The 26,095-nt window shown below is 37.9% G+C and overlaps 1 protein-coding gene across 3 annotated transcripts in view; it reads left to right on the top strand.

The window, feature by feature from the left end:
- The window catches only part of PCDH19 (protocadherin 19), a gene marked incomplete at its 5' end in the record, with an annotated part of 128,285 nt that extends 103,767 nt beyond the window's left edge, over window positions 1-24,518 (top strand). For all 3 annotated transcript variants that reach the window (XM_079764744.1, XM_079764743.1, XM_079764742.1), the window contains one exon: window positions 23,453-24,518. In XM_079764744.1, coding sequence (XP_079620870.1) covers window positions 23,453-24,051 — 599 coding nt within the window. In that variant the 3' untranslated portion in view covers window positions 24,052-24,518. The remainder of the gene's footprint in view (window positions 1-23,452) is intronic.
- Between the last annotated feature and the right edge of the window lie 1,577 nt (window positions 24,519-26,095).

Below are 26,095 nucleotides of genomic sequence, written 5' to 3'. Positions count from 1 at the left end.
GTTTCCTTCATCATTAGCACTTCTATTCAGGGTCCTGCATTCCCAGGCTTTCTTTGCTTGTTTCCTGCTTTTCACATATATACTTATCTGTTCCATGTTCCATTTCCTCAAGGTACTAATTATTTCAAAGGACCTGTTAAAATCACTGGTCTCCCTTTCCAAGTAGCATTTGAAATCTTAATGTGATGATAATACAAAGAATAACTAATGGTGGCATTTGGGTCACCAAGGAAGCCTGAAGGGAGTGAGGTTTTTAACATGGGTTTCCCCAGCAGCCCTTCCTTCATACCCCACCAGTAATTGGCTACAGTGTTTAAAGATAAGGACAGCTTGGGCTCCATCTCTTACAAAGCTTTAGAGTTTCCTGATAGATAACAATACCTAACATGTATTGAGTTCTTTCTTTGTGCCTGGCACTGCTTAGCTTGGTTTACATGTATTTCCACTTTTAACCGTCCCAACAACTTTATGAGGTCAGTGTTATTTTTTTTTCTATCTTACACAGAAAAAGGTACAGAGAATAACTAACCAACTGCCTTAGGATAGGGCTATTAAATGGCAGAACTGGGACTTGAACTAGGCCCTCTTACTCCAGAGCCCACAGTCCAGAGCCTCTGAGAGAGGGATGGTGCTATTTTCAAATACATGCTTCACGGAGAGAAGCTGGCTTCAGATGTGCTGCGGGGTAGTAAGCTTCTTTTTGGCAAGGAGTAGATCAAGTCTTGAGTTGTTACAGTAGATATGACTTGTTTATTTCTCATTATTCTGGAGAGAAACTTTTCTGTTTTTGCTTCCCTGCAAGCAAATGTCGTATTGCAGCAGGAAGTTTTGCCTTTGATTTTCTGCACCCGCACAATTAGCAATGTTAAATTTTTTTCTTCACCCGTCCCTATTGCTTTAGGTCCAGGATGGTTGCCAAGTGCCTAGGGCCAAGCTTACACTCAATCTTTTTCCTACTTTTGGAGCTGATGGTGCTGCAGGAGGGCTCTAGTTGGTATTGGTGAGCAGAAACATAGAAACTCGGGGCAGGGGTTCTGAGAAAGGGATAGCAGATTCTCCCATAAGCTTAGGGGCCAGAATAGCTAGAAACCCTATTTCACTGAGGTAGTGCCAATCTCTTCACTATAACTAGTTTTTCAATGTATTCATATGAATTGTTTTCTGACATGGATGGTTGTGTTTCCTGTTATTACTGCTTTTCCTTCTGGACTGAGTTGTTATTGACTGCTGCTTACTGAGTAGCCAACACCTGTGGGCTACTGCAATCACGGTAATGAACACTCTGCTCATGGAGGGAAGAATTTTCTCTCTTTTCCAGTAGCTGTTAGCCCAACATAGGGAATTGAATACATTCATTTACTCTTCGTTAGATAAACAAGATTAAATCCAGAATGAAACAGGGAGCAGTCTTACCCCTGTCTGTGCCTTGCATGCTTTCCAGGGTCTGCACAGTTCCAGCTGTGTAAACATGCTCAAAGAATTTAGGTATTGTCTAATGGAACAGGATTACGATTTGGGAGAGGCCCACCAATGGCTGGGTTGGAGCCAGACATTTTTCCACCCATTCCACTCCACACCCTGTGAGGTCGAGGTCGGCTTACTCAGCTCCTAGAGTCAGAAGTGAAGATGGGACAGCTGGTGTTAATTATTCTATTTTACAGCTTCTTATCACTAGAGGTTGAGAACTAGGCAAGGGTTAGGGAAATCTAAAACCATATAATCAAAGATGCTTCAGTTATGGTGCTAGGAAACAAAGGAATAGAAGACATTGGACAAAATAAAGAACCCACAAATATTTAATATGACAATAAAAATGTCTTGAAATTGTAGCTGCATTTATATTTAGTTTGAGTCTCTCTGTGGTTACTGGAAGCAAGGACAGATAAATATGGTTTGGAAAGAACTGATGTGTACTGATATCTGGATTCAGCTTTGTTCTTGAGATTTATTTAAATAATGACCAGCTCAATAATGCTAAAAACTTTTCATATATGAGCATTATTATTGTGGAAGGAAATGTGGTTTCTCCATAACAAACAGAAATATTACAGATTATCTAATTTCTCCATCTCCACCTTCTACCCACAATTATGTGCACATTTGACTCTGCTCAATTCAGTACAGCATGGAATCTAGTAATTAGTTCCGTTCCTCTAAAGAGGCACATAGACATGCATATCTCTGAGCTCCAATGTATGGGCTTGTTAAGATAGAAGGTTTCCATGCTTTGGATTCTTTAGGTTGTACCAAGGAAAGCATCAGTGATAGTTAATACAAAGGCAGCTGACTTTCCATTGGATGTGAATGTCAGGACATGGTCCTGATCCAGGAAGAAAATAAAGCATTACATTTTTTAAAAATTATCTTTATTGTTGAAACTATTACAACTGTTCTCTATTTTTCCCCCATTGACCAGCTCCTGCCTGTTCCCACCCCTCCCACCAGGCCTTCACTGCACTACTGTTTGTATCCATGGGTTATCCATATATGCATATAAGTTCTTTGATGAATTTCTCTCCCCACCCTTTCCCTCTTGAGAATCTTCAGTGTGTTGCAAAGCATTACCTTTTAAATGCACTGGGATGCTTTGTGTTTAGGGATAACCCAGTCAGTTACATTCACTCCTGATAGAACTGACTACTGAAAACTATTTTCTGGAGCATCTCACTTCAAAGCAGTGTGTCTGAGACAGAATATTTTCTTTATAGGATGGAAAGCCTCTGGTTTGAGAAGAAAAACTAGTTTGGTAGAGTACTGAATTTGAATCATATGGGAAGTGTTCAAGAATAGAAAGGGGAGGAAAATTCAATAATTTGCTATTTTCTATAATATTGGGATATCAGGGAAATAGAGTTCTAGGCTATGATGTATACACATGCATTCCTTTGTTCACTAGCTGTAGTAGTCTGGAGAGGTAGAAACAGTACCTCAGACTAGCAGCAGGGCATATGAGAACCCCTCTTTCATCATATTTAACTGTGGAGGGGGAATCCTGTCAATACTGTTCACATAGTGCCCTAGATTTTGAGACTGGGCCAGTAATATTATGCTGAATGCTGTAATTGTAGCATGTGAAGAACGTTCCATAACATTTAGCTCTTGAATGCTTGTCTGAATCATTAGGTATGAGTATTATGGGTGCCATATTAGCACTGGAATTTCTGCAACAAAAAAAAGAAAACACATTTGGCTTGCACTTAATCTACAATCACTTACACTTAAGCTGTTGATAGTTGATTGGTATCTATAGACTTCTGGACTTGTGCCATGGGACTCCTGAGTATATTTGATGGGTAGAACATAGAGGGAGGCTATAGGTTTTGGCAAGCTATAATTCCCATTAGTCAGGCTGACTATATCTGACACTAGAGATTCCAGTTCACCAAGATGAAGGTTACTTCTCTAGGCTTTGGCTGAAGGCCCAATGATATTACTGTTAAGGAGAGGAGAGGACCAGTGACTCATTAGACTGCGAGTTTCTAATGAGTAAATAGTTGTAGTTTACTGAATCACCTGTTGATTTTTTTGGTAGACAAAATTCATGGCAACTTTTTTGGAATTTGAGGAAATTTTAAGCTTTTAAATTTTATTTCACAGTGAATGTTAACTATTCACTCTCTCAATAAGGAAATATGGGCTCTTTTATAGGATGTTTAGAATATATTTGCAGTTGTACAGTTACTATTACTCACCTCAATTTTTTCTTGTAAGTGATGCTGGTAACACAACCTGCTAAGGAAATTCCAGACACAGCTGTTTCTAATATTTGGCAGGGCTTACTCTGAAGGTTCCTTGGTGAGGAGGAAATGTCTCAGAGAGCAGGTCTTTTCCTTAATAGTGGATTTTCTTGGCCACTGCTATTTTTTCTGATTGCCTCCGTATAGCTTTTACAGAGGCATGAGTTTCTAGGCAGAAAGATTTTATGTGATGAGGAAAGGCTACAAAGTTGAAGAAAGAGAGACAAAGTCTGAACAGAAGAGTAAAACAAGAGGATATTTTGGACATGGCAGAGATGGGTTGAATACTATGGAATGGGGACAGGGAGATGAGATGAGAAAAGAGGAATGAGAAGTAATTAATGGGAACACATTATTTATAAGTGAGAATAAAAGGCCCACTGAATTCCAGGGGAACCTTTCTTTATGAAATGCCTACAAATATGTTGAAATTTTATAAAGGCAATTCCATCTAGCAATTGCTCTGCTACAACTTACAAGCTGCAGTTCATGGATTATTCTATCTAGTTACTTTCCCCCTGCCCTGGACAACCTTTGGGGTGTGGTCAGGAGAAAGTAAATAGGACAGATAGAAGATTTCCTCCCCATAGAGTCCCAAGAGCTTCCTTAAACAAAGGCAAGATATGAACATCATACGGTATTTTACTTTCCAAACAACTTTCCTGAGAACTACCTTGGAAATTCTGTGGCTTCTTTGTAATTCCCAAGTAATTTCAGAAACATTTCGGTACTCTGATTTGTTTCACTTTTTTACAATAAAAGTTGGCTTGTGTTAAAAAAAGAAAGAGAAAGAAATCACCTGGACAGCTTGTGTCTAGTTGGGTGGTGCAGAAAGGCGAGCTCTTGTATCAATCATATTCTCTCTGTAAACACAGATGACCAGAAAGGAAGGCTTCTTAATGGTAATGCAGACCAGAAAAAAAGGCTATTATTTTCAGTCTGTTGAATAGTACAAAAATGCTTCTCAAGCACTGGGCTCAGATGTTTCTTTTTATTAACCATCACACAAGGAATTAGACTCATTTCAAACAGTTTGTTTTCCCACTCTTGTCTCCATAAAATCATTACTCATGAGTGGTTTCTTTGTTGAAATACTGTTGACCTCCCATATTGGAATGATAACAGGGTGCTAAACATATAAACATTTCAGGTTGCATTAACTCTGGAAGAAGGAGGATAAAGATTCCCTAGGAGAATAAAATCATTCCTCAATGTCATTGGTTGTTTGTTAATGTCCTTTAAGCATCTTATTCAGGAAGCTATGTCAACATTACAATTCTGGTGTGTGTGTGTGTGTGTGTGTGTGTGTGTGTGTGTGTGTGTGTGTGTGTTTAATAACAGTGGTAGGAGGTTTTAAAATATAATTCTTTATCTGTACCACTCTTTTTTCCCTTTTTCACCCTTTTCTACCCCCTGCCCCAAATCCAGGACCATTAGGATAGATGAAGGAGTTGTGACATGTTTTTAATAGATGAGCAGACAATGAGCCTTAGCTCTTCAGCTGGGCACTGTTTACATTTTGCCAAATATGATTGTTTCATCTGCAGTTTTAATAACAAGCTAGATTATTTGATGTTCACTAACTGATATAATCAAATAAAGATTTCAAAGTAGAATTAAGGGGATAAGAACGTTTTAGGGCCAAAGAAGGCATTTTCTTTAATAATTTTAATTTACTCTTAGAATAGTTTTATGTTAGAGTCCAATACTATATATTAAACAAGTCTGTAGCCTCCCTCTCTATAACTGCCAAATTTGAATCTTAGATAATAGAAATTGTGTGGACTTGAATAAAGCTTCAAATTTTCTACTCCCAGTTCTGTCATGTTTTCTGAACATAGAACTCGACTCCTCAAGGCTTCTCCAGACACAGCATGGCATTCCTTCATAGCCCCATGTTTCAAGGACCCAGTCATGAAAGATTTGCATTTTAACCAACAGGGGCAAATACAATAACATTGAAGTTCAGGAGACACAGTGTTTTGGAAAAACTGATTCTTCCAAGGGTATAAAGATACATGATCTGTACTAAATGGAAAGAGCATTTAAATTTACCAGACTGCTTTTTTAGTAATCTTTAGGTTTGTTCCATCGATTTTTTCCAGCTTTATTGAGATAGAATGGATATATAATGCTCTATTGTTTTAACTTGTGAATGGAAATGAGTATTTACGATGCTAAGGACTGGTGATGGTGATGGTGATTGTGTCTGAATGTGCATGTGTTTGTGTTTGTCTGTGATTTTTTATATGTGGCCATAATCCAGGCTTACTATGTATCCTCTTACATAGATTTTTCTAGAGCTATGTTAGAGTGTTTTAAGTCAGGTAATCTCAACCAAAACGCCTTTTGATACTCCTATATTCAGAGGTCGAGCCAACTCAGAAAAAGTCCTCACAGCTGTGTCCCAGAGAGATTCCAAGAATTCCTTGATGCTTCAGATGGAACAGCTATTCCATCTTTCAAAGAAGAGTTGGACAAGCTAAAGGTCGGGGGGGGGGTCTTACTGGAACAGCCATGTGCTAATGGTGTAAAATACTTTTTCTTTCTAATAAGAGCAGTGGAACAAGCATACGATGCTTTAAAATTGCCAAGCTCCCTCAATGAATAGATTAATTGGCCTCACTTCTGAATTTGTCTACTTGCATTTGAGGCAACACCCTGAAAAATACACCTTGCTTTCTCTCACTAGAATGATTAAGTGGATCACTGGAAAAAGAGTAATTGTAAATACCTCTAAGGTAAAGAACAAAAAATAATAATGAGCCTTGTACAAGAATGATGGATAATGACAAGTAAACATAGAAGGTGGTGTTTGATCTCTTCAGTTTTGGTATTCATTATTCATAGTTATTATTCATAAATTCCAGCACAAATGTTAGGCTTGCACCCCAGTGACTCATTTGCATTTTACTTTAAGTTGATTTCTACCTGGTTTTGCAAACAAGTATTTAATGGTTTTGGTTGTCTCTCACTATCCACATGTTGCTATAGCTTGTCTTTTACACATAATGGCTTCTATCCCTTTCAAACTCTTTATCTCAGTCATTCATCTCATTCCATCCAATATTCTCTCTCTCTCTTTCTCACTCTCTCTTTCTCTCTCTCCCTCAAAAAGATTTCTAACGTGGAAAAGTGATATTTGAACAGATCCCCCTAAGGCAATCAATTTACTTTTAATTTGTCTGGAACTAAGCTTTTTTGTTGTTGTTGTTGTAATGAGGAAGGAGTGAAATTGCTTTAAAATTTATTAGCTTCCAGGAAGATATTTGAAATGAATTTTTTTAATGATTTTGCTGTTTGCTATACCCAGAAGCAGTGTCATAGCAATTACAGTATTCCATATGTTTGCTAGAGCTACACTGAACTATCAAGATAATGCTAGACTTTTTATGAGGCTTTTGTTGGTAACAAATAGTATAACCTAGGTAGTTAATAGATAGTAATTCTTCTGACACTCTTATTTGCTTTTAGTGACTATTTCTAATGATTGCTACCTAGCTGATGACATGACACACTTTGAAAGAGACAATGATTGGTTTACTGAACACTGTATTTTTCCAATGAGAAAGAAGTCATTGGAGAATTATTATATTGTTTCTTAGCTTCCCCACCCAGTACCATGAACATTTTGGCAGTCAAGAATCTTTAAAAAATTTGGAAGTTACAGTTACAACATTTTTATTGACTCATGTATAGCATTGCCTGTTGTCCTGGGACTTGACTGAGGGAAAAGTCATTTCCTGTTAAGAGGAACACCAGCTGCTGGGTGCCTTTTTCCCCCTAACATTACATTTTCATTAAAAAGGGAAGATTTTTCTCCTGGTTAGTATGCCCCGTCCCTCTTGCTTCCATACTAGCTCTATTTGTGCCATCCTTACTATATATTGTGTCCGATACCCAGAAGCTCATGACCAGCATAAAAGTGCTTTTTTCCCCCTCAAGTTAATGATGTGTTAGCAATTTCCTTATTTTCCAGAAAAGAGTGAAACCAAGTTGATGATAACTTTAGGTTCAGCGTTACTTGTAAGCATCACCTGAAGGCTCTGTCTTCCCAGCAGTATAACTACCTGTAGAATGTGTGAAACAGTCTATTTTTAATCTGCACAAAATCAAACAATTAGCTTGAACTCTTCACAGAAGTGAATACGCTTGTAGGTGTCCTACAGATATAGGCTAAGGGACTTAATTCTGTGGATGTCTTAGAATGAAACTTTTAAAAATTGTCTTATTTTAAAAGGTTTGCTCAGAGTGCTCTTTCTTTTGGGGAATAGTTCAATGGCCTTTTGTGACCCCTCATATTTTATGTGTAAAGATGCTTTATCAAATTGTTTCTAAGCACCTAGATGAAGTCCAGCATTTTATCAGATATTTTTCTCCACCATAGAAGACAAAATACAAAGGTTCCAGTCTAATAAATCTCTGCTTATCTCAGTCACTGTCAGCACCTCTTATTTCTTAGTCCCAATTTTCCAGGCAGCCTTCTGCTTCATTTCCTTGCTTCCCATGCATCAGCACAAGTTATTTATACTTATACACATCTTGAAATCTCTTCTTTATGGATTGAATTGAATTGAGCCCAAGTACAAAAATGAAAACTCCAGGAACTATTGAGATTGCCCAAATTGCAACTTAAATATTAAATTCTCAAGCACTTATACTTCAATATGTTTTAACTTTGTCTCTTTGACCAGATAATCACTGTAGATTTCATTGAAGATAATACAATTACTTTGAATTCTGAAATGGGCATCTTTTAAAACTAGTTTCATGTTGCACTGGTTGTTAAGTGAATTTCAGGTGCATAAACTGTGAGTGAGGGGAGAGGCCAATGTGTAATTTGGCATCATAGAGGCAAACTATGGATTGGCACTTGCTAACTGATACTGAACAAATGGTCTAGGAAAAGGTTGGGGTTCATCTATCTTTCATCCATCCTCTCAAGCTAAAGCTAAACTTTTACAGAATTCCTGCTGTTTAACTACCCTAAAAATGTCAACTTATGCTGATCAGAGCTGGCTTTTCTCTCTGCCTATCTTCTCTCTTTTGGCAACATTCCTTTGCCAGTTCAGGAACTTTGTTTCCACACACTTTCCTCCACTTTGCCCTTCCTGAGGTATCTTCACCTGCAAACATTTCTAACCTTTCTTATTCCATCAAAACTTTCCTGGGCCCCCTTTATCCAGTGCTTTGCTCTGTGACCAAAGAAAACTGGTAATCTCAGTTTGGTAGTTGATTCTCTTCTTTTTTAAATCCTTACCTGAGGGAATGTTTTTTGTGTGTTGTCCTTTGTTTTTGAAATTGGTCTGAGAGAGAGAGAGAGAGAGAGAGAGAGAGAGAGAGAGAGAGAGAGAGAGAAGAGAGAGAAATATTTACATGAGAGAGAAACATCAATCCATTGTCTATCATATGTGCCCTGATGTGGCATCAACTCTGCAACCTGGGTATGTGTCCTGACCTGAAATCCAATCTGACATCTTTTGGTGTATGGTATGATGCTCCAACCAATTGAGCCACACTGGCCAAGGCTGGATCCTCTTATTTTAACAGCAACCTTTAAGGCCTGTGCCCAGATGAATGAAAATGTGGGAATTTTTCTCCATGTTTTAAAGGATGATTTTTGGATAGCTTATCTTTGGCATCTGTCAAATAATACCACATTGGTGTTTCAAAAGCCAATCAAAGTTTTGACATCCTATCACTTCTGCCTGTTGTCTGTCAGGCCATAGTTCTGTAGAAAGGGGTGCTAATAAGCAGGAGGCTGGGGAAGAAGAGAATTTTTTAAAAGCATTAGGGAGGAACAAAAATGGTGCGAAATTCTGAAAGAAAGAGAAAAAGGAAGAAAGTAATAAGTAGCTATTTGTAGTGTATTTTGCAGTGTAAGCCATTTCACACTAGAATGTCTAAAGGATAGCTTGATGTCATTGGTTTAAAAGTCCCTAGAAATATCTGTCCTCATTCAGGTGCCCTTGAATTTACAGATGGAGATCTATCTTTTCTTGCCAAAACTTTGAGTCCTTTGGGAAGTGAGTATAAACTTCTCCCAGAATTACAACCTGGGAGGGCTCTGAGAAGTTGTCATTTGCAAGCTTCTAAGCCCTTATTGTTTGTGCTAAATGCTCAAATGATATTTAAACACCCAAAAGAAGCCCACTACTTAAGATGTAAATCAGATAAAAACTAAGATATGTAATACCTTAATCAATAAGGAAATTAAAAAAAACTAAGATGTAATGTCTAATGCCTAGATAGTGTTTCCTGCTCCCCTCCCTCTCTTCCTCCATTCTTCTCTTCCTTTCTCTCTCCCTCTCTTTTTTACTGAGCCCACTGCTACTTTGCTTGCCTTTTTAAGTTACAGTTATAGAATGGATGCCCTTTTTCCTAACTCTTTGCAGGCCTTAAAATGCTTTTAAGAACTCTTTCCCAGATAATTCTTTCCTTTGATAATTCTCTCATATATTTGACTGGAGCATCAGTTTTACTATGTGTATTTTAATTAATTTTGCCAGAAAGAGTCAGCATCTGCAATGGGTCTAAAAGGCTCACCATAGGTCTCATTTTTTGGCTTATATTTTATAAGAATTAACAATAATTTTATTTGATGCCAAGAAACAATGTTTGATATTTGAACAACATTCATTTCATAAAATAGACACTTCTGCTATTGTATTATTGACTTATCACAGTATAGGTCCCATTAACTATTGTTAAAATGGGAAACTTCAAGGTACATGGAAAATGTATTTTCAACTGGACATTAAAACATAAGAGATCTCTTTACGATCTGCATATAGTGTGAGGGAAACCACTCAAAGGTTAAGATGACACTTGCTTTAATGTTTGGAAGTGCTACATTTACTTTATTGCTACTGACAAAGCTACATACCGTATTTTCCGGCGTATAAGACAACTGGGAGTATAAGATTTTCCTGGGTTAAAAAGTCGTTTTATACGCCGGAAAATACAGTAGTCCAATATATCTAATCCATTATATCTAATCCCATCAATATAGTCCAATATACCATATTTTCCGGTGTATAAAACGACTTTTTAACCCAGGAAAATCTTATATGCCCAGTCGTCTTATATGCCAGAAAGTATGGTAGTTTTCTTTATATGTTTCTATAGTATTTCTACTAAATGGACTAGTTATTTCCACGTTTAGGAAATGGCACAGTATCAATGGCACAGTATCTGGTATGTTGACCAAGATTCTTTATTATGTTGCTATCACTTTCTTGTACCCTTTTCATTCAATTAAATTAAACTTATTTAGTTCCTGCTATAAGCTATACCCTTTGCTAGTTTCTGTGGGTATGACAGAGAACAAAACAGGTACAAATTTTGTTCAAACTTTATAATTTAGCATTGAATATAGATATTACACAAATAATTACACATATTGAATGCTATAAAAGGCATGAGACTTACCTTTGTCTAAGGGATAGGGGAAGGATTCCCCAAGGAAGTTAAATTTGAGACTTCAGGGGTCATGTATCAGTTATGGACAGTGCTCTACAGCTGGTAATAAAGACCCTCCTCCCTCACTAAAGAAAATAAAGCAGTGGTTTAAGCAAGAGGGAGGCTTATATTTCCTCTTATATAACAGGTTCAGGTATAATGAGCTAGGTCTATAATATATTCAATACCCTAAAGTGCTTACATCTTCTATGCTGTTATCCATGGCTTCCATCCTCAGAGTTGCCTCATGATAATAAGATGGATACTGTAAGAAAGATAAATATCACATGACCTTACTCATTTGTGGAATATCATGAACAACATAAACTGATGAACAAAAATAGATCCAGAGACATAGAGCATCAAACAGACTAACCTCCGAGGGGATGGGTAAGAGATCAACCAAAGGAGTTGTATGCATGCATATAAGCATAACCCATGGACACAGACAGTAGCGGGGTGAGGGCATGTGCTGGGAGGGGGGGTGGGGATGATCAGGGAGAGGTCAATGGGGAAAAAGGGGACATATGTAATACTTTAAGCAATAAAAAATTAAATAAAAAAAGATGGATACTGTAGCTCAGCCATTATGTCTCCATTCTAGACAGGACAAAGCAGGAAGGAATAAGCACAAAAGGTTCTCAAACTAAGTCAGCTCCTCTCCATTTAAGGAGGGTTGTTGTTTTGTTTTTTTTTAAATATCCTGCTTCCATAACATTGGCAATCTTAGTTACATGGCCACTCCTATCTACAAGGGAGGCTAGGAAATGTAGTTTTTTTAGCTGGTCCATTGCCAATCCTAAGAGAAGTAGGGTCTATTTCTAAGTATTAAAAATAGATGTGGCCTTAGCTGATTTGGTTAAGTGGTAAGAGCGTCAGTCCGTAGACTGAAGGGTCAAGGGTTCGATTCTGGTCAAGGGCATATACCTCAGTTGCAGACTTGATCCAGGCCCTCAGTCAGGGCATGTGTGGGAGGCAACCAATAGATGTGTCTCTCTCACATCGATGTTTCTCTCTCTCTGATCTCCCGCTCCCTTCCACTCTCTCTAAAAATCAATGGAAAAAATATCCTCAGGTGAGGATTAACAAAAATAGGTATGGATATGGATATTTAGTAGGCAGTTTATGTCTGCTTCAGATGAGTAGGAGTTAGGTAGGTCAAGAGGGGAAACTTCTTGAGTTATGTTTTCTTGATTAGATGCACATGACCAATTTGAACAACTGTCTCTTTATAATCATTGCTACAATGTCTTCCATTATATCTTACAAAAATTAGTCCTGTTTTGGTCATAGATTATCTTTTTCATGATATGATTAAGCTAAGTGTATGTATATGCATGCAATCCAGGAAGCTTTTCTGATTTACACATAGCTTGCTTGTAGGTTATGTAACTGCTGCTACTTAGAAGTAGCTAACTATTTGAGCTTTCAGGAACTGGAACTCACTTTAACTTTCCCTTTCTGCCTCATTGATTACAGATCACTTCTGAGGAGATAACACATTGTTCTTTTAACTGTTACTTTGAACTATTTTAGTGTTGGAGTTTTGTCTCTGATCATTGGAATCTTTGAGTTAATACACCCAAACTCTGGATCACTGTAAAGAACTGCCAGCATTATTGAACACATGTATTGTGGTTGGACATCTATACAAACCCAACAGAGCCTCTCAGCTCTTTTATTCCACTAGGACTTTGAACGTTTTAGTAAAGTCTGAGATGGTGTTTTCATCATGTTTTTTTTTTTTATCTTTGGTTGAGACTATGGGTAGGCTCTTTCTAGTGTGGAAGCACATTGCTTGCTCACATCGAACGAGACAGCAGCTTCACATCCTGAGGAGAATAGTAATTGTTGCAAAAAGTTTTGCTATTATCTACACAAAATAACATATTCTGTTCTTTTTCTATTTTAATTACTTATCCATCATTACTTACTCATTGCTGCCTCTTATGCCTCCCATGCTCTCACAAGACTGATGCTTTTACTTAAGATTTAAATATATTTTTGCCAGAGGTTTTGGGATTTTCTCACCAAGGTCCCTAAATGACAAATTATGACAAAAAAATACTTATTACAACACAGATTGAAGAAGCTTTATTTTTCTCTGTTTTTATTCTTTTATTTTTTTGTCTAAAGTAATATGATCTGCATTGAGCTAAGGAGTTCTATGGCCTCAAGACTCGTGTCCCTCTTCCAAACTTACTCTATTTGTTTTATTATTTTATTTTATTTTGAAAATCCTGGGGACAGGTTCAGAGGCAGGGAAGACCAATTTGCAAATTCATTATTTACACCTAATCATGTGAACATTTGAATTTATCTATATGTGGTAATTAGTTTGAAGTCCCACAATTCTGTGGATTTTAATGTTGTACATTTTGCTTTGCTTAAGTAAGGCTCAAGTAAGTACTTTCAGAGAAAGATGTAGCAAGGTATAGAGTTACAAAAAGGCTCCTAAGAGCAATCTTAGCAGGAAATTAGTGAGATTTTAGCCTACATCTGTTTTAACTAAAGACAGCATTTTGACAGTTAATTTGTGATAACACAAAATGGTTCCTTTCTAGTCTCATATCTCCATCCCCAGACATAATACTACATGATGGCAGGCATATAGTCTGTACAAGTCCTATGCAATTCCAGAAGTAGTTTCTTTGCTTTTTCACATCTGGTTTGTCTTCATTGTTCTTCTTAAGGGGCTTTGTATTGTGATTTTCTCACTTTTAATACAAACATAGTTTTTTATTAAACTGAAGTTTTGTTTTTTAAAAAGTAATTCATCTTCAGTGCATTTATGAATGTAAGTTACCTTGGGCTGAGAATATATTCTTCTATATTCACCATGTTTTCTTTCATATTTTATATGTCTATAAACATTAAAGCCAGATTGGATTTTATCTTAATTGCATTGACACAAATGTCACCAATTAGTGTATGGTACCAAAAATGATAAGCAACAAGTCACTGCTCTTGGTCAAGATTTAATGAAATAAAGAAATCAGATCTAAGCCAGGGTGAGACATTGTGAATGAAAAACTCTCTTAGATTCAATTCTTCACTTGCATGAAGTAAGAGCAGTGCACAAAACAAGTTCACATAATTAATACAAGAAAATTGCATATTATTCTAGCTCATATAGAACTGAGGTAAGCTTAGCTAGATTGGTGGGACAGCCTTGGACTGATTGCATTCCTTGGAGTGCTGAGTTTACTTTTTCCTCTTTCCAAAGAATGGTTTATTTACTAGGCAGTGGGTAAGCTGAAAGCAAGTACTGTCTGCAGAGAAACTTCTGAGAAGACTGAGTTTCCTACTCTAGTCTAACTAGATTCATAAGATCTTTGAGGTGTCTGTCACTGGGGTCTCTGCTCTCACTCTGTGTGCTGGGGCTCCAGGACTCCTCCTGCTGTTCATTTGGAGCAGCCTACTATAGGGAAGGAACACTGTGCTTACATATGGGGTAACAAATGCATGGCATTTCCCTACTGAATTGTGTTTTAAAAAAACAACCTGCATCTCCAAATATGAAGACAGCCACTTGATACTAAAACTTAAAAGAAATTCAAGCTCTATGTTGAGCCCATTGAGAAGATTCCATTAGAATGTAGTTTACCATTGTTCTGTTTTAGAAGTGTGAGCAAGTGGCCTATAATATCAGTCTGAAGGTCAGCTGGGATTTTCTCTTAATAGCTGGTCACATGTCCATGGTTATAGGGCTAAAAGGCTAAGGCCTATATGCCTTTGTGTCCTAAATTAGGACCAAAAAGGACAGGGATCCCATAGCATTCTGGACATTTTTTGTTGGCTTCCAGGGGACACTTGTTTAGATTTGTAGAAACAGAAGTTAATTCTTGAACTGTTCCCTCACTTGCAACTCCTTATTCTCCACCTCCAAACGAACACTCACACTAATTCTTTAGAGCTATTACTTGGAAAGATATGAGATGGGCCTCAGAGAAGATAGAGAGGAAGAAACATATATTTTGGAAACTGAAGATATAAATTCTTTCCTTCTGGAGAGATCGTAGGGTCTCCTGGGGAAAGCACTAGATTTGAATGAAACTGATTGTGCGTGGCTCAGCCATAGACTCTTCCACTTGTAACGTTTAGGTCTACATAAAGTGTTTCTCAAGTTGTCCCAACATATTTCCCTTACTTTTTATACTCTTCGCCTCCCAAGAACATATGCAATTTGGATGATGATAGGCTATTGGATAGCAGCACTAAGAGTTTGCAGGGGAGGGGCAGATACATCCTTCATTTTGCAGAGGGAACCATGCAACCCTGACTTGGAACTGTGCCAAAGTTTGCAGAAGCATTGTCTTATCTATGTGGAAAGCACTTATCTTGTTGGTGATAATGCTAATTTATTTGGTTTCAGCTGCAAAATTCTGAATGTTTCATTCTCCAGCACTGAAATGGGGCTTAAAATGGCCATCTTAAATTTAAATTGTCAAATTGTGACCAGGTATCAGGAAGAAATTTTACCTTTGGTATTCTTTTCAGCAGTTTAAACTAGGCCAAGGGTCATATCCCACAGTTTTGTTGAATTCTGAACTCAGCCTGGATTATGCCTGGCCATTTAGTTGCTTCCAATATATTTTCTCAAAATGATAAATTATATACCCAACTAACCTATTATTTCTTGAGCCCCCTTCCATGTGTCCCTTTACTAAAATAGCCTTTGATGATTGAGGCAGAGCAGTGCCTCTTTGGTATGTTATTTACTCACTGAAAACAATCAAACAACAACACCAACAAAAGAAATACAAGTGTATAAGGAAAGTGTGTTATATGTAGACTGATATCAGGCAAGGCACTGAAGAGAAGACTTCCTCCTCCTGCAAAAGAGCAGTCACAACATACATTTCCAATTTTTGGGGGTGCCATGCACTTTTTGTCTTTGTGATCTTTCCTGTCTCCCTACCTCCTCTGATCTTTCCCCAGAGTTTTTTAATAAATGTTAAGCTGCTTGTATTTTGATGCTTTATTCAATATGATGAAAATTTTCATTAGGTCAACCTCATGCCAAAATGTAACATAAATATAAATTGTTCTGGAAAACTAGGGGTGTAAATTAGACCTTGAGATTAACAGTTCTACCAATAGGCAGAAGTTAACCTGGCCTCATGCTTTCATGAAACTCATGTAGAAAGCCTCTCTGAGAGCCAAATTAAAAACTTAACCTTAAATGAACTTAATGTGAAAAGAGAAACACATCTCACCAATAATTATGAGCTCTATCTGCTGAGATTGTCCATGATAGGGCTAAAGAAATCCATGGAAGATTTATTTAAGAAATATGACCTTAAAAATCTGCAGATAAAGAAGATAAGGAGGGATGGCTACTTGGATATAATTAAATGATGCTCAACCTATGAGTGATGTGTGCATAGGGCCAATGAAGTTTATGGGTCAGATGGAAGGAAGAGAGCTCATTATGTTCATTCTAATGGGAAATTAAGTTATGCAAATAGCTTAGTGAGAAGATTGACTGGTGGGACTGGTGGTCAAAAAGAAGTGATGCTGAGCAGCCTGCCCCATCTGAAGAACAGCAGCAGAGTGCAGCCAGCCCCAATCCAAGAAGCAGCACCCACATTAGCAGCCCACACTGTCCAATGAGCAGCAGCTGTGCACAGCCTGCCCCATCCAAGGAGCAGCAGCCTCGTGATCAGCCCACTCCCGTCCAAGGAACAGCAGCTGTGCTAGCAGCCTCCCCCACCAGCCAGAGGAGACACCACTGCTGCAAACAGCACCCACCAGAGGAGCCACTGCCAAATGAGGAGCAGCCACTTCTGTGACCACCTGAGGAGCAACTGCAGCCCAAGGAGCCACTGCCACCCAAGGAGCAGCCCGTGCATGACTTGACATCTAGATCAGTCGGTAAGACCAAAAATGGGTAGACAGAGAAACCCCCAAAGGAAAGAAAAGGAGGAATCACCAGAAAGGCAGCTAAGTGAAACAAAGGCATGCAATATGTCAGAAAAAGAATTCAGAATAAGGGTCATACAGTTAATAAACTGGATGGATGAAAAAATCAACAACTTATGTAAGAATCAAGAAGAAATGAAGAGGGATATAGCTGCAATAAAAAACACCATGGAAAGTTTCAACAGTAGACTAGGAGAAGTGGAGGACCAAATTAGCGAATTAGAAGACAGGGAAGCAAAACACACTCAAACTGAACTGCAATTGGAGAAAAAAATTAAAAGACAGGAGGAGAGCTTAAGGGAGCTATGGGACAACATGAAACAAAGCAACATATGAATAATAGGGGTGCCAGAACAACAGGAAGAGGAACAAGGGTTGGAAGACATATTTGAAGAAATAATGTCAGAAAACTTCCCTGAAGTGGGGACGAAAAAAGTCACACAAGCACAGAGAGTCCCAAACAAGATGAACCCCAAAAGACCTACACCAAGACACATCATAATTACAATGGCAAATGTTCAGGACAAAGAGAGAATCTTAAAGGCTACGAGAGAGACAGAAAATTACATACAAGGGAGCTCCCATTAGATTATCAAATGATTTCTCAACAGAAGCACATCAGGCCAGAAAAGAATGAAAGGAAATTTACAAAGTAATGCAAAGCAAGGGACTGAATCCATGAATACTTTATCCAGCAAGGCTATCATTCAGAATTGAAGGGGAAATAAGGAGCTTCACTGGAAAAAAAAAAGCTAAGGGAGTTTATCACTACCAAGCCAGCAATGCAAGAAATGCTAAAGGGACTGGTGTAAAAAGAAGAAACAAAAAGGTAAGAAGAACACAGGGGCAAATAATAAAAATGGCTACAAACAAGTACCTTTCAATAATAACTTTAAATGTAAACAGACTAAATGCTCCAAATCAAAAGACATCCAGTGGCTGAATGGATAAAAACACATGACCTATATATTTACTGTTTACAAGAGACCCACCTCAGAATAAGGGAATCACACAGATGGAAAGTGAAGGGATGGAAAAATACCTTTCAGGAAAATGGAAATGAAATAAAAAAAAGCTGGGGTAGCAAGACTTATATCTGACAAAATAGACCTCAATCTGAAGGCCATAACAAGAGATAAGGCAGACCACTTCATAATACTAAAGGGATTGATACAACAAGATGATATACCCTGATAAACATATATGCACCCAATGCAGGAGCACCCAAATACATAAAAAAAACAAAAACACTCCTGCAAGATATCAAGGGAGAGATCAACAGCAACACAATCATAGTAGGTTACTTTAATACACCACTGACATCACTGGATAAATCCTCTAGACCATTGGTCGGCAAACTCATTAGTCAATAGAGCAAAATATCAACAGTACAACAATTGAAATTTCTTTTGAGAGCCAAATTTTTTAAACTTAAACTTCTAACGCCACTTCTTCAAAATAGACTTGCCCAGGCCATGGTATTTTGTGGAAGAGCCACACTCAAGGGGCCAAAGAGCCACATGTGGCTCGCGAGCCACAGTTTGCCAACCATGGCTCTAGACAAAATATCAGCAAAGGAACAGCAATCCTAAATGACTGACTAGATCAGATGGACTTAATTTTGACACCTTCAGAACATTTCACTCCAAAGCCACGGAATATACGTTATTCTCAAGTGCACATGGGACATTTTCAAAAATAGACCACATATTGGGTTACAAGCAGTCTCTCCAAACTCAAGAAGATTGAAATCATATCAAGCATTTTCTCACACCACAATGGCATAATATTAAAAATAAACTAAAATAAAAACAACCCCCAAAAATTCAAACACTTGGAAGCTGAACAGCATGCTACTAAACAGTGATTGGGTTACCAAGAGATCAAAGAAGAAATTACAAACATCCTGGAAACCAATGACAATAAAAACACATCAATCCAAAATCTATGGGACACAATAAAAGCAGTCCTGAGGGGGAAGTTTATAGCTCTACAGGCCTACCTCAAAAAACAAGAAAAAATGGTAATAAATCATCTAGCTCTACAACTCAAAGAATTAGAAAGAGAGCAACAAGAAAAGCCCAGCGTGAGTAGAAGGAAGGAGATAATAAAGATCAGAGCAGAAATAAATGACATAGAGACAAACAAACAAACAAACAAACAAAACAAAAACACAAAACAATACAAAAGATCAAGGAAAATAAGAGCTGGTTCTTTGAAAGGATAAACAAGATTGATGAACCTCTACCAGGCTCACCAAGAAACAAAGAGAGAGGACCCAAATAAAGAAAATTAGAAATGAAAGGCAAAAAACAACAGACCACACAGAAATACAAAGGATTGTTAAAAAATACTATGAACAACTCTATTCTAACAAACTAGACAACCTAGAAGAAATGGACATATTCCTAGAAAATTACAACCTTCCAAAACTCAATAAGGAAGATTCTAAAAATCTCAATAGGCCAATAACTATGGAAGAAATTGAAGCAGTCATCAAAAAGCTTCCAGTAAACAAAAGCCCACGGCCAGACGGATTCACAGGGGAGTTTTACCAAACATTCAAGGAAGAACTAAAACCTGTCCTCCTCAGACTATTCCAAAAAAATTCAAGAGGAAGGAACACTTCTAAGCTCATTCTATGAAGCCAGCATCACCCTAATACCAAAACCAGATAAAGACAACACAATGAGAGAATTACAGGCCAATATCCCTCATGAACATAGATGCCAAAATCCTCAACAAAATTCTAGCAAATCAGATCCAGCATTACATCAGAAAGATCATACACCATGACCAAGTAGGATTTATCCCGGGGATGCAAGGATGGTACAATATCCGCAAATCAATAAATGTGATACATCACATAAACAAACTGAGAGATAAAAATCACATAGTCATATCAATTGATCCATAAAAAGCATTTGACAGAATCCAACACCCTTTCTTGGTAAAAACTCTCAGCAAGGTGGGAATAGAAGGATCATACCTCAACATAATAAAAGCCGTATATGACAAACCCACAGCCAACATCATACTCAATGGGCAAAAACTAAAACCATTTCCCCTAAGAACAGGAACAAAACAGGGATGCCCACTCTCACCACTCCCATTCAACATAGTACTGGAAGTACTAGCCATTGCGATCAGACAAGAGGAAGAAATAAAAGGCATCCAAATTGGAAAAGAAGAAGTAAATCTGTCATTATTTGCAGATGACATGATACTGTACATAGAAAATCATAAAACTCCATCAAAAAATTATTAGACTTAAAAAATGAATTTGGCAATGTAGCAGGATACAAAATTAATGCCAAGAAATCTATGGCATTTCTATATACCAATAATGAAGTTACAGAAAGAGACTAAAAAAAGAATCCCATTTACTATCGCACCAAAAAATTTAAGATACCTAGGAATAAACTTAACTAAGGAAGTAAAAGACCTCTACTCAGAAAACTACAGGACATTGAAAAAAGAGATAGAGGAAGACATAAACAGATGGAAGAACATACCGTGTTCATGGATTGGTAGAATCACCTTCACCAAAATGTCCATATTACCCCCCCCAAAAAAATCTATAGATTCAATGCACTCCCCATTAAAATACCAACAGCATATTTCCCAGACCTAAAACGAATATTCCAAAAATTCATCTGGAATAAAAAACACACCATGAATAGCGGCAGCAATCCTGAGAAGAAGAACAAAGTAGGTGGGATCTCAATACCAGACCTCAAGCTGTATTACAAAGGCACTGTTCTCAAAACAGCCTGGTACTGGCACAAGAACAGACATATAGATCAATGGAATAGAATAGAGAACCCAGAAATCAACCCAAGTCACTATGCTCAATTAATATTCGACAAAGGAGGCATGAACATACAATGGAGTCAAGATAGTCTCTTCAATACATGGTGTTGGGAAAATTGGACAGATACATGCAAAAAATGAAACTAGACCACCAACTTACACCATACACAAAAATAAACTCAAAAATGGATAAAGGACTTAAACATAAGACGGGAAACCTAAAAAAAAAATACTAGAGGGATCCACAGGCAGCAAAATCTCAGACATATGCCAAAGCAATTTCTTCACTCATTCTGCTCCTAGGGCAATTAAAACTATAGAGAAAATAAAGAAATGGGACTACATCAAAATAAGAAGGTTTTTCACAGCAAAAGAAACCATAAACAAAACAGCAAGAAAACCCACTGCATGGGAGAACATATTTGCCAATGTTATCACTAATAAGGTTTTAATCTCCAACATTTACAGGAAACTCATGCAACTTAACAAAAAGAAGATAAACAACCCAAACAAAAAATGGGCAATGGACCTAAATAGATACTTTTCAAAAGAAGACAGAAGGAAGGCCAAGAGACATATGAAAACATGTTCAAAGTCACTAATCATCCAAGAGATGCAAATCAAAACGACAATGCAGTACCATCTCACATCTGTTGAATGGCTATCAACAAATCAACAAATGACAAGTGCTGGTGAGGAATTGGAGAAAAAGTAACCCTCGTGCACTGCTGGTGGGAATGCAGACTGGTGCAGCCACTGTGGAGAACAGTATGGAGTTTCCTCAAAAAGGTAAAAATGGAACTCTCATTTGACCCAGTGATCCCACTTCTATGAATATATCCCAAGTAACTATAAACACCAATCAGAAAGTATATATGCACCCCTATATTCATAGCAGTACTATTCACCATAGCGAATATTTGGAAACAGCCTAAGAGCCCATCAGCAGATGAGTGGATTAAAAAAACTGTGGTACATCTACACAACGGAATACTATGCTTCGGTAAAAAAAAAGTTCTTACCATTTGTGACAGCGTGGATGGAACTGGAGAACATTATGCTAAGTGAAATAAACCAGTCAGAGAAATATAAAGATCACATGATCTCACTCATTTATGGAAAATAATGAACAACATAAACTGATGAACAAAAATAGATCCAGAGACAGAGAAACATTGATCATTTATGGAATATAATGAACATAATCTGATGAACAAAAACAGATCCAGAGACAGAGAAACATCGATCAGACCATCATACCTTAGAGGGAAGGTAGGGGAGGGTGGGGGTAAGGGGGACAGATCAACCAAAGGACTTGTATGCATGCATAGAAACCTAACCAATGGACATAGACAACAGAGGGGTGAGAGCATGAGGGGGGGAATGGGGGTAATGGGGAATAAGGACTCATTTGTAATACCTTAATCAATAAAGAAATTAAAAAAAAAGAAGTGATGTGATTGGGCTTTCAAAGATAGCATGATACCAACCCAAATTTAAGCACTCTATATCATTGACAGGTAGGGTGGATATGTGGTTGGAAGTGCTGTTGCTCAAAAACATGGCTAAAACTTCTCAGATATATTGACTGTTGGATTACCTGCTCTGCTTCCACTTCTTCTGCTGCTGTAACCACTCTCAAATACAGTTGATTTTTAGCAGGACTTGATACAATGCTGGCTCTCAGTACCTTGACTCCCAGGATAAACTTTTTTTAAAATATAGCATTTTTTACCATAGTGTGCATTTTTATTTTTATTGAATTTATGGGAGTGACATTGTTTAACAAAATTATATAGGATTTAAGTGTACACTTTCATAATACATAATTTCCATATTGTATTGTATGTTTACCACCCAGATTCAAGTCTCTGTCACCATTTATCCCCCCTTTACCTTCTTCTACCTCCTCCCACACTCTTTTCCCTCTTGCAATCACCAAACTGTTGTTTGTGTCTATGGGTAGTTGTTTTTAATCCCTTCATCTTTTTTACACAGCCCTTCAAACCCCTCCCCTCTGACAATTGTTTCCCTTTAGGTTTTTAGTTTTGTCAGCAGTGGGAACAGTGACAACAATAATAAAAAGGGGACGTGTACAGGGGAAGGTCTACAGCCTTTTAAAAATCCAATTCCTGCCCAGCCACAGTGGTCAGTGGTTGAGCATCAACCTATGAATCAGGAGGTCATGGTTTAATTCCTGGTCAGGGCATATGCCTGGGTTGTGGGCTTGATCCCCCATGGTGCAAGAGGCAGCAGATCGAGCAATGATTCTCAGCTATCATTGATGTTTCTATCTCTCTCTCCCTCTCCCTTCCACCCTGAAATCAATAAAGATATATTTTTTTTTTAAAAAAAAAATCCAATTCTTCACACTTGTCCCAAAAGGCAATAAAGGACTATCTATAAGTGCCATTCCCCGGAAAGGCCTGTGGACACCTAAGAAACCAGAAGGTTGGGGAGTCAGAATGATTCCTGGGAAAAACTGATGTAATTGACATTTTATTTTCTCCACACAGATCAGAATGAGGGATTTCACTGCAGGGAAGAATGCCGGATTCTTGGCCACTCTGACAGGTGCTGGATGCCCCGGAACCCCCTGCCCACCCGTTCCAAGTCCCCTGAAAATGTGCGGAATATCATCGCTCTGTCCATTGAAGCTACTGCTGCTGATGTTGAGGCTTATGACGACTGCGGCCCCACCAAGCGGACTTTCGCAACCTTTGGAAAAGATGTCAGCGACCACCCCACTGAGGAGAGGCCCACCCTGAAAGGCAGGAGGACTGTCGATGTGACCATCTGCAGCCCCAAAGTCAATGGCGCTATCCGGGAGGCGGGCAATGGCTGTGAGGCTATTAGCCCTGTCACTTCCCCTCTGCACCTCAAGAGCCCGCTGCCCACCAAGCCTTCCGTGTCTTACACCGTTGCCCTGGCACCACCTGCCCGCGATCTGGAGCAGTATGTCAACCATGTCAACAGTGGTCCTTCTCGGCCCTCTGAAGCTGAGCCTCGTGGAGCTGACAGCGAGAAAGTCATGCATGAGGTCAACCCCATTCTGAAGGAGGGTCGCAACAAAGAGTCTCCTGGCATGAAGCGTCTGAAGGATATAGTTCTCTAAACCAGTCTCGGGGAAGAAGAGAGAAACCATGCTGGCTAGCGAAGAAGCAGGAGCTGATCATTTTAATTACTCACCAATGGTTGGTTCTTGAGTGGCTGTATTTCAGAGCTTTCCCTAAATGTATTGTTTATAAATGACTATCATTTTGTGACAATCCCTCTTGTTTCAACAAGCAGTAGGGGTGTTCGGTTGGAGCAAATTAGCTTTGGCTTGAGTTGTTCATGGGGCCTTGATGTTGGGAAAACAGATGAATTCAGTTGTGAAAAGTATTATGTATAAGTGTTTGAATTTATATATTTTTCTATGTCAAAATTATAATATAAATTACATTGTTTGTGGAGGATTACATTTAAAAAATAAAAAAAAAAGCTCTGGACACTTTTAATAAGCTTGCCACTGTTTTGTAGTGTAGGCAAGTTAATGGTCATTTATTGTGTACTACTCATTGATTCAGTGATGTGAAATTGAGCCCCTAAAAGATTGTTTCTGAAGCTCAAGTAGTTTCCAATGCTGCTACTTTGCTGTGGACACCCCTGCTTTAAGAACCCTTTTGCTAGCTGTGCTATTGTTGTATTTGATATTGCAAATTGCTATGTGCGTGGTGATGGCAAAAGACTTTTAGAGATTGGTGTGTTGTTTTTTCTTAAAAAATAAATAAAACTATAGATAAAAACAAAGTGCAAACTGAGATGGCAAGTGAATAAGCAATACCACACGTATAGATAAGTACTTGGGGATACTCACTCTTGGAAGATACCCATGGAGTGATTGCTCACACCTTGCAGAGTATTTTGCCTGCCTTTCAGTCTTCTGCCCAGATCTGTGATAGATCGTTGCAGAAAGTCATTTTTTGATATTCTGCTATCTAATTTGCAGTTGTCAGAAATACTGTGCTGAAAGTTACATGAAATCAATTTTTCTAATTTTCAGGCCCTGAACAGGAAAGTTGCTCATGAAGTTATCATTTTCCAGGCTTAGAAATTTCCTGATTCCAATCACCTAAAATTAAAAAAGACTGAATCTATTTTGAGATCTAAATTAGCATCTTTTTTAGATATACTTCCTGATTCAGTGTTTCCCAGTCATGATTAGAATTACACTACAAAGCATGTCATGGGGTGGAATTGAGAACTCCATGTTGCTCTGTTTTGTAGGATTATAATTTGGGATTGTATAAGCAGTACAAAATGTACTTTTAGGAAAAGACAGGTAACAGGTAACAGCATCACTAACTCAATTACTGTGCCTTCTATATGGAGACACTTGAACACTTGAACTCATCTTTTTATGACTAATACTTTTTTAAAAATAAAAATGTGAACAGGAAACCATTAAAATAAAAATTCTTTAGATTTAGCTAACTCTTTGCTGTAGGCTAGGAATACACCTTTTTTATTAACAAGTTTGTTATACACATTTTTTGTTTAACATTCTTTCAACTCCCCCATTTATAAACTGTCTATTAATATTCACTAGCCAACATAGTATTCTTGCAGCTTAAGATTTAATTATTTTAAAATAAACAGATATGTCACCTTTGCTCTGCCTTGTTCTTAAAAGAGTTGTTTCTAGAGAAACAAGTTTTGTGGTTCTGTTCGCACTGGTTTTAGTTTTTGAAATTCAAGAGTACCCAGAAAAAAAAGCTTAGAGCAGTGGTTCTCAACCTGTGGGTCACTACCCCTTTGGGGGTCGAACGACCTTTTCACAGGGGTCGCCTAAGACATCCTGCATATCAGATATTTACATTACGATTCATAACAGTAGCAAAATTGCAGTTATGAAGTAGCAATGAAAATAATTTTATGGTTGAGGGTCACCACAACATGAGGAGTTGTATTAAAGGGTCGCGGCATTAGGAAGGTTGAGAACCACTGGCTTAGAGGTTAGAGCATTAGAATAGCAAAAGAGAATTTATTTTCTTAAGTTTAGGTAGATAAGTCAGCTCCTTTAAATGTTTTAGTTATTTTTTTACCTGAGTTCCTGGCTTTATACATTATTAGGAATATTTTCTTTTATGGGGTGTAAGGGTTTTGAGGGAGGGTGG

Source organism: Cnephaeus nilssonii, assembly GCF_951640355.1.
Source record: "Cnephaeus nilssonii genome assembly, chromosome: X".
NCBI lineage: Eukaryota > Metazoa > Chordata > Mammalia > Chiroptera > Vespertilionidae > Cnephaeus > Cnephaeus nilssonii.
The sequence above is the reverse complement of the archived record's forward strand: the minus strand, read 5'-3'. Positions and strand labels throughout refer to the sequence as shown.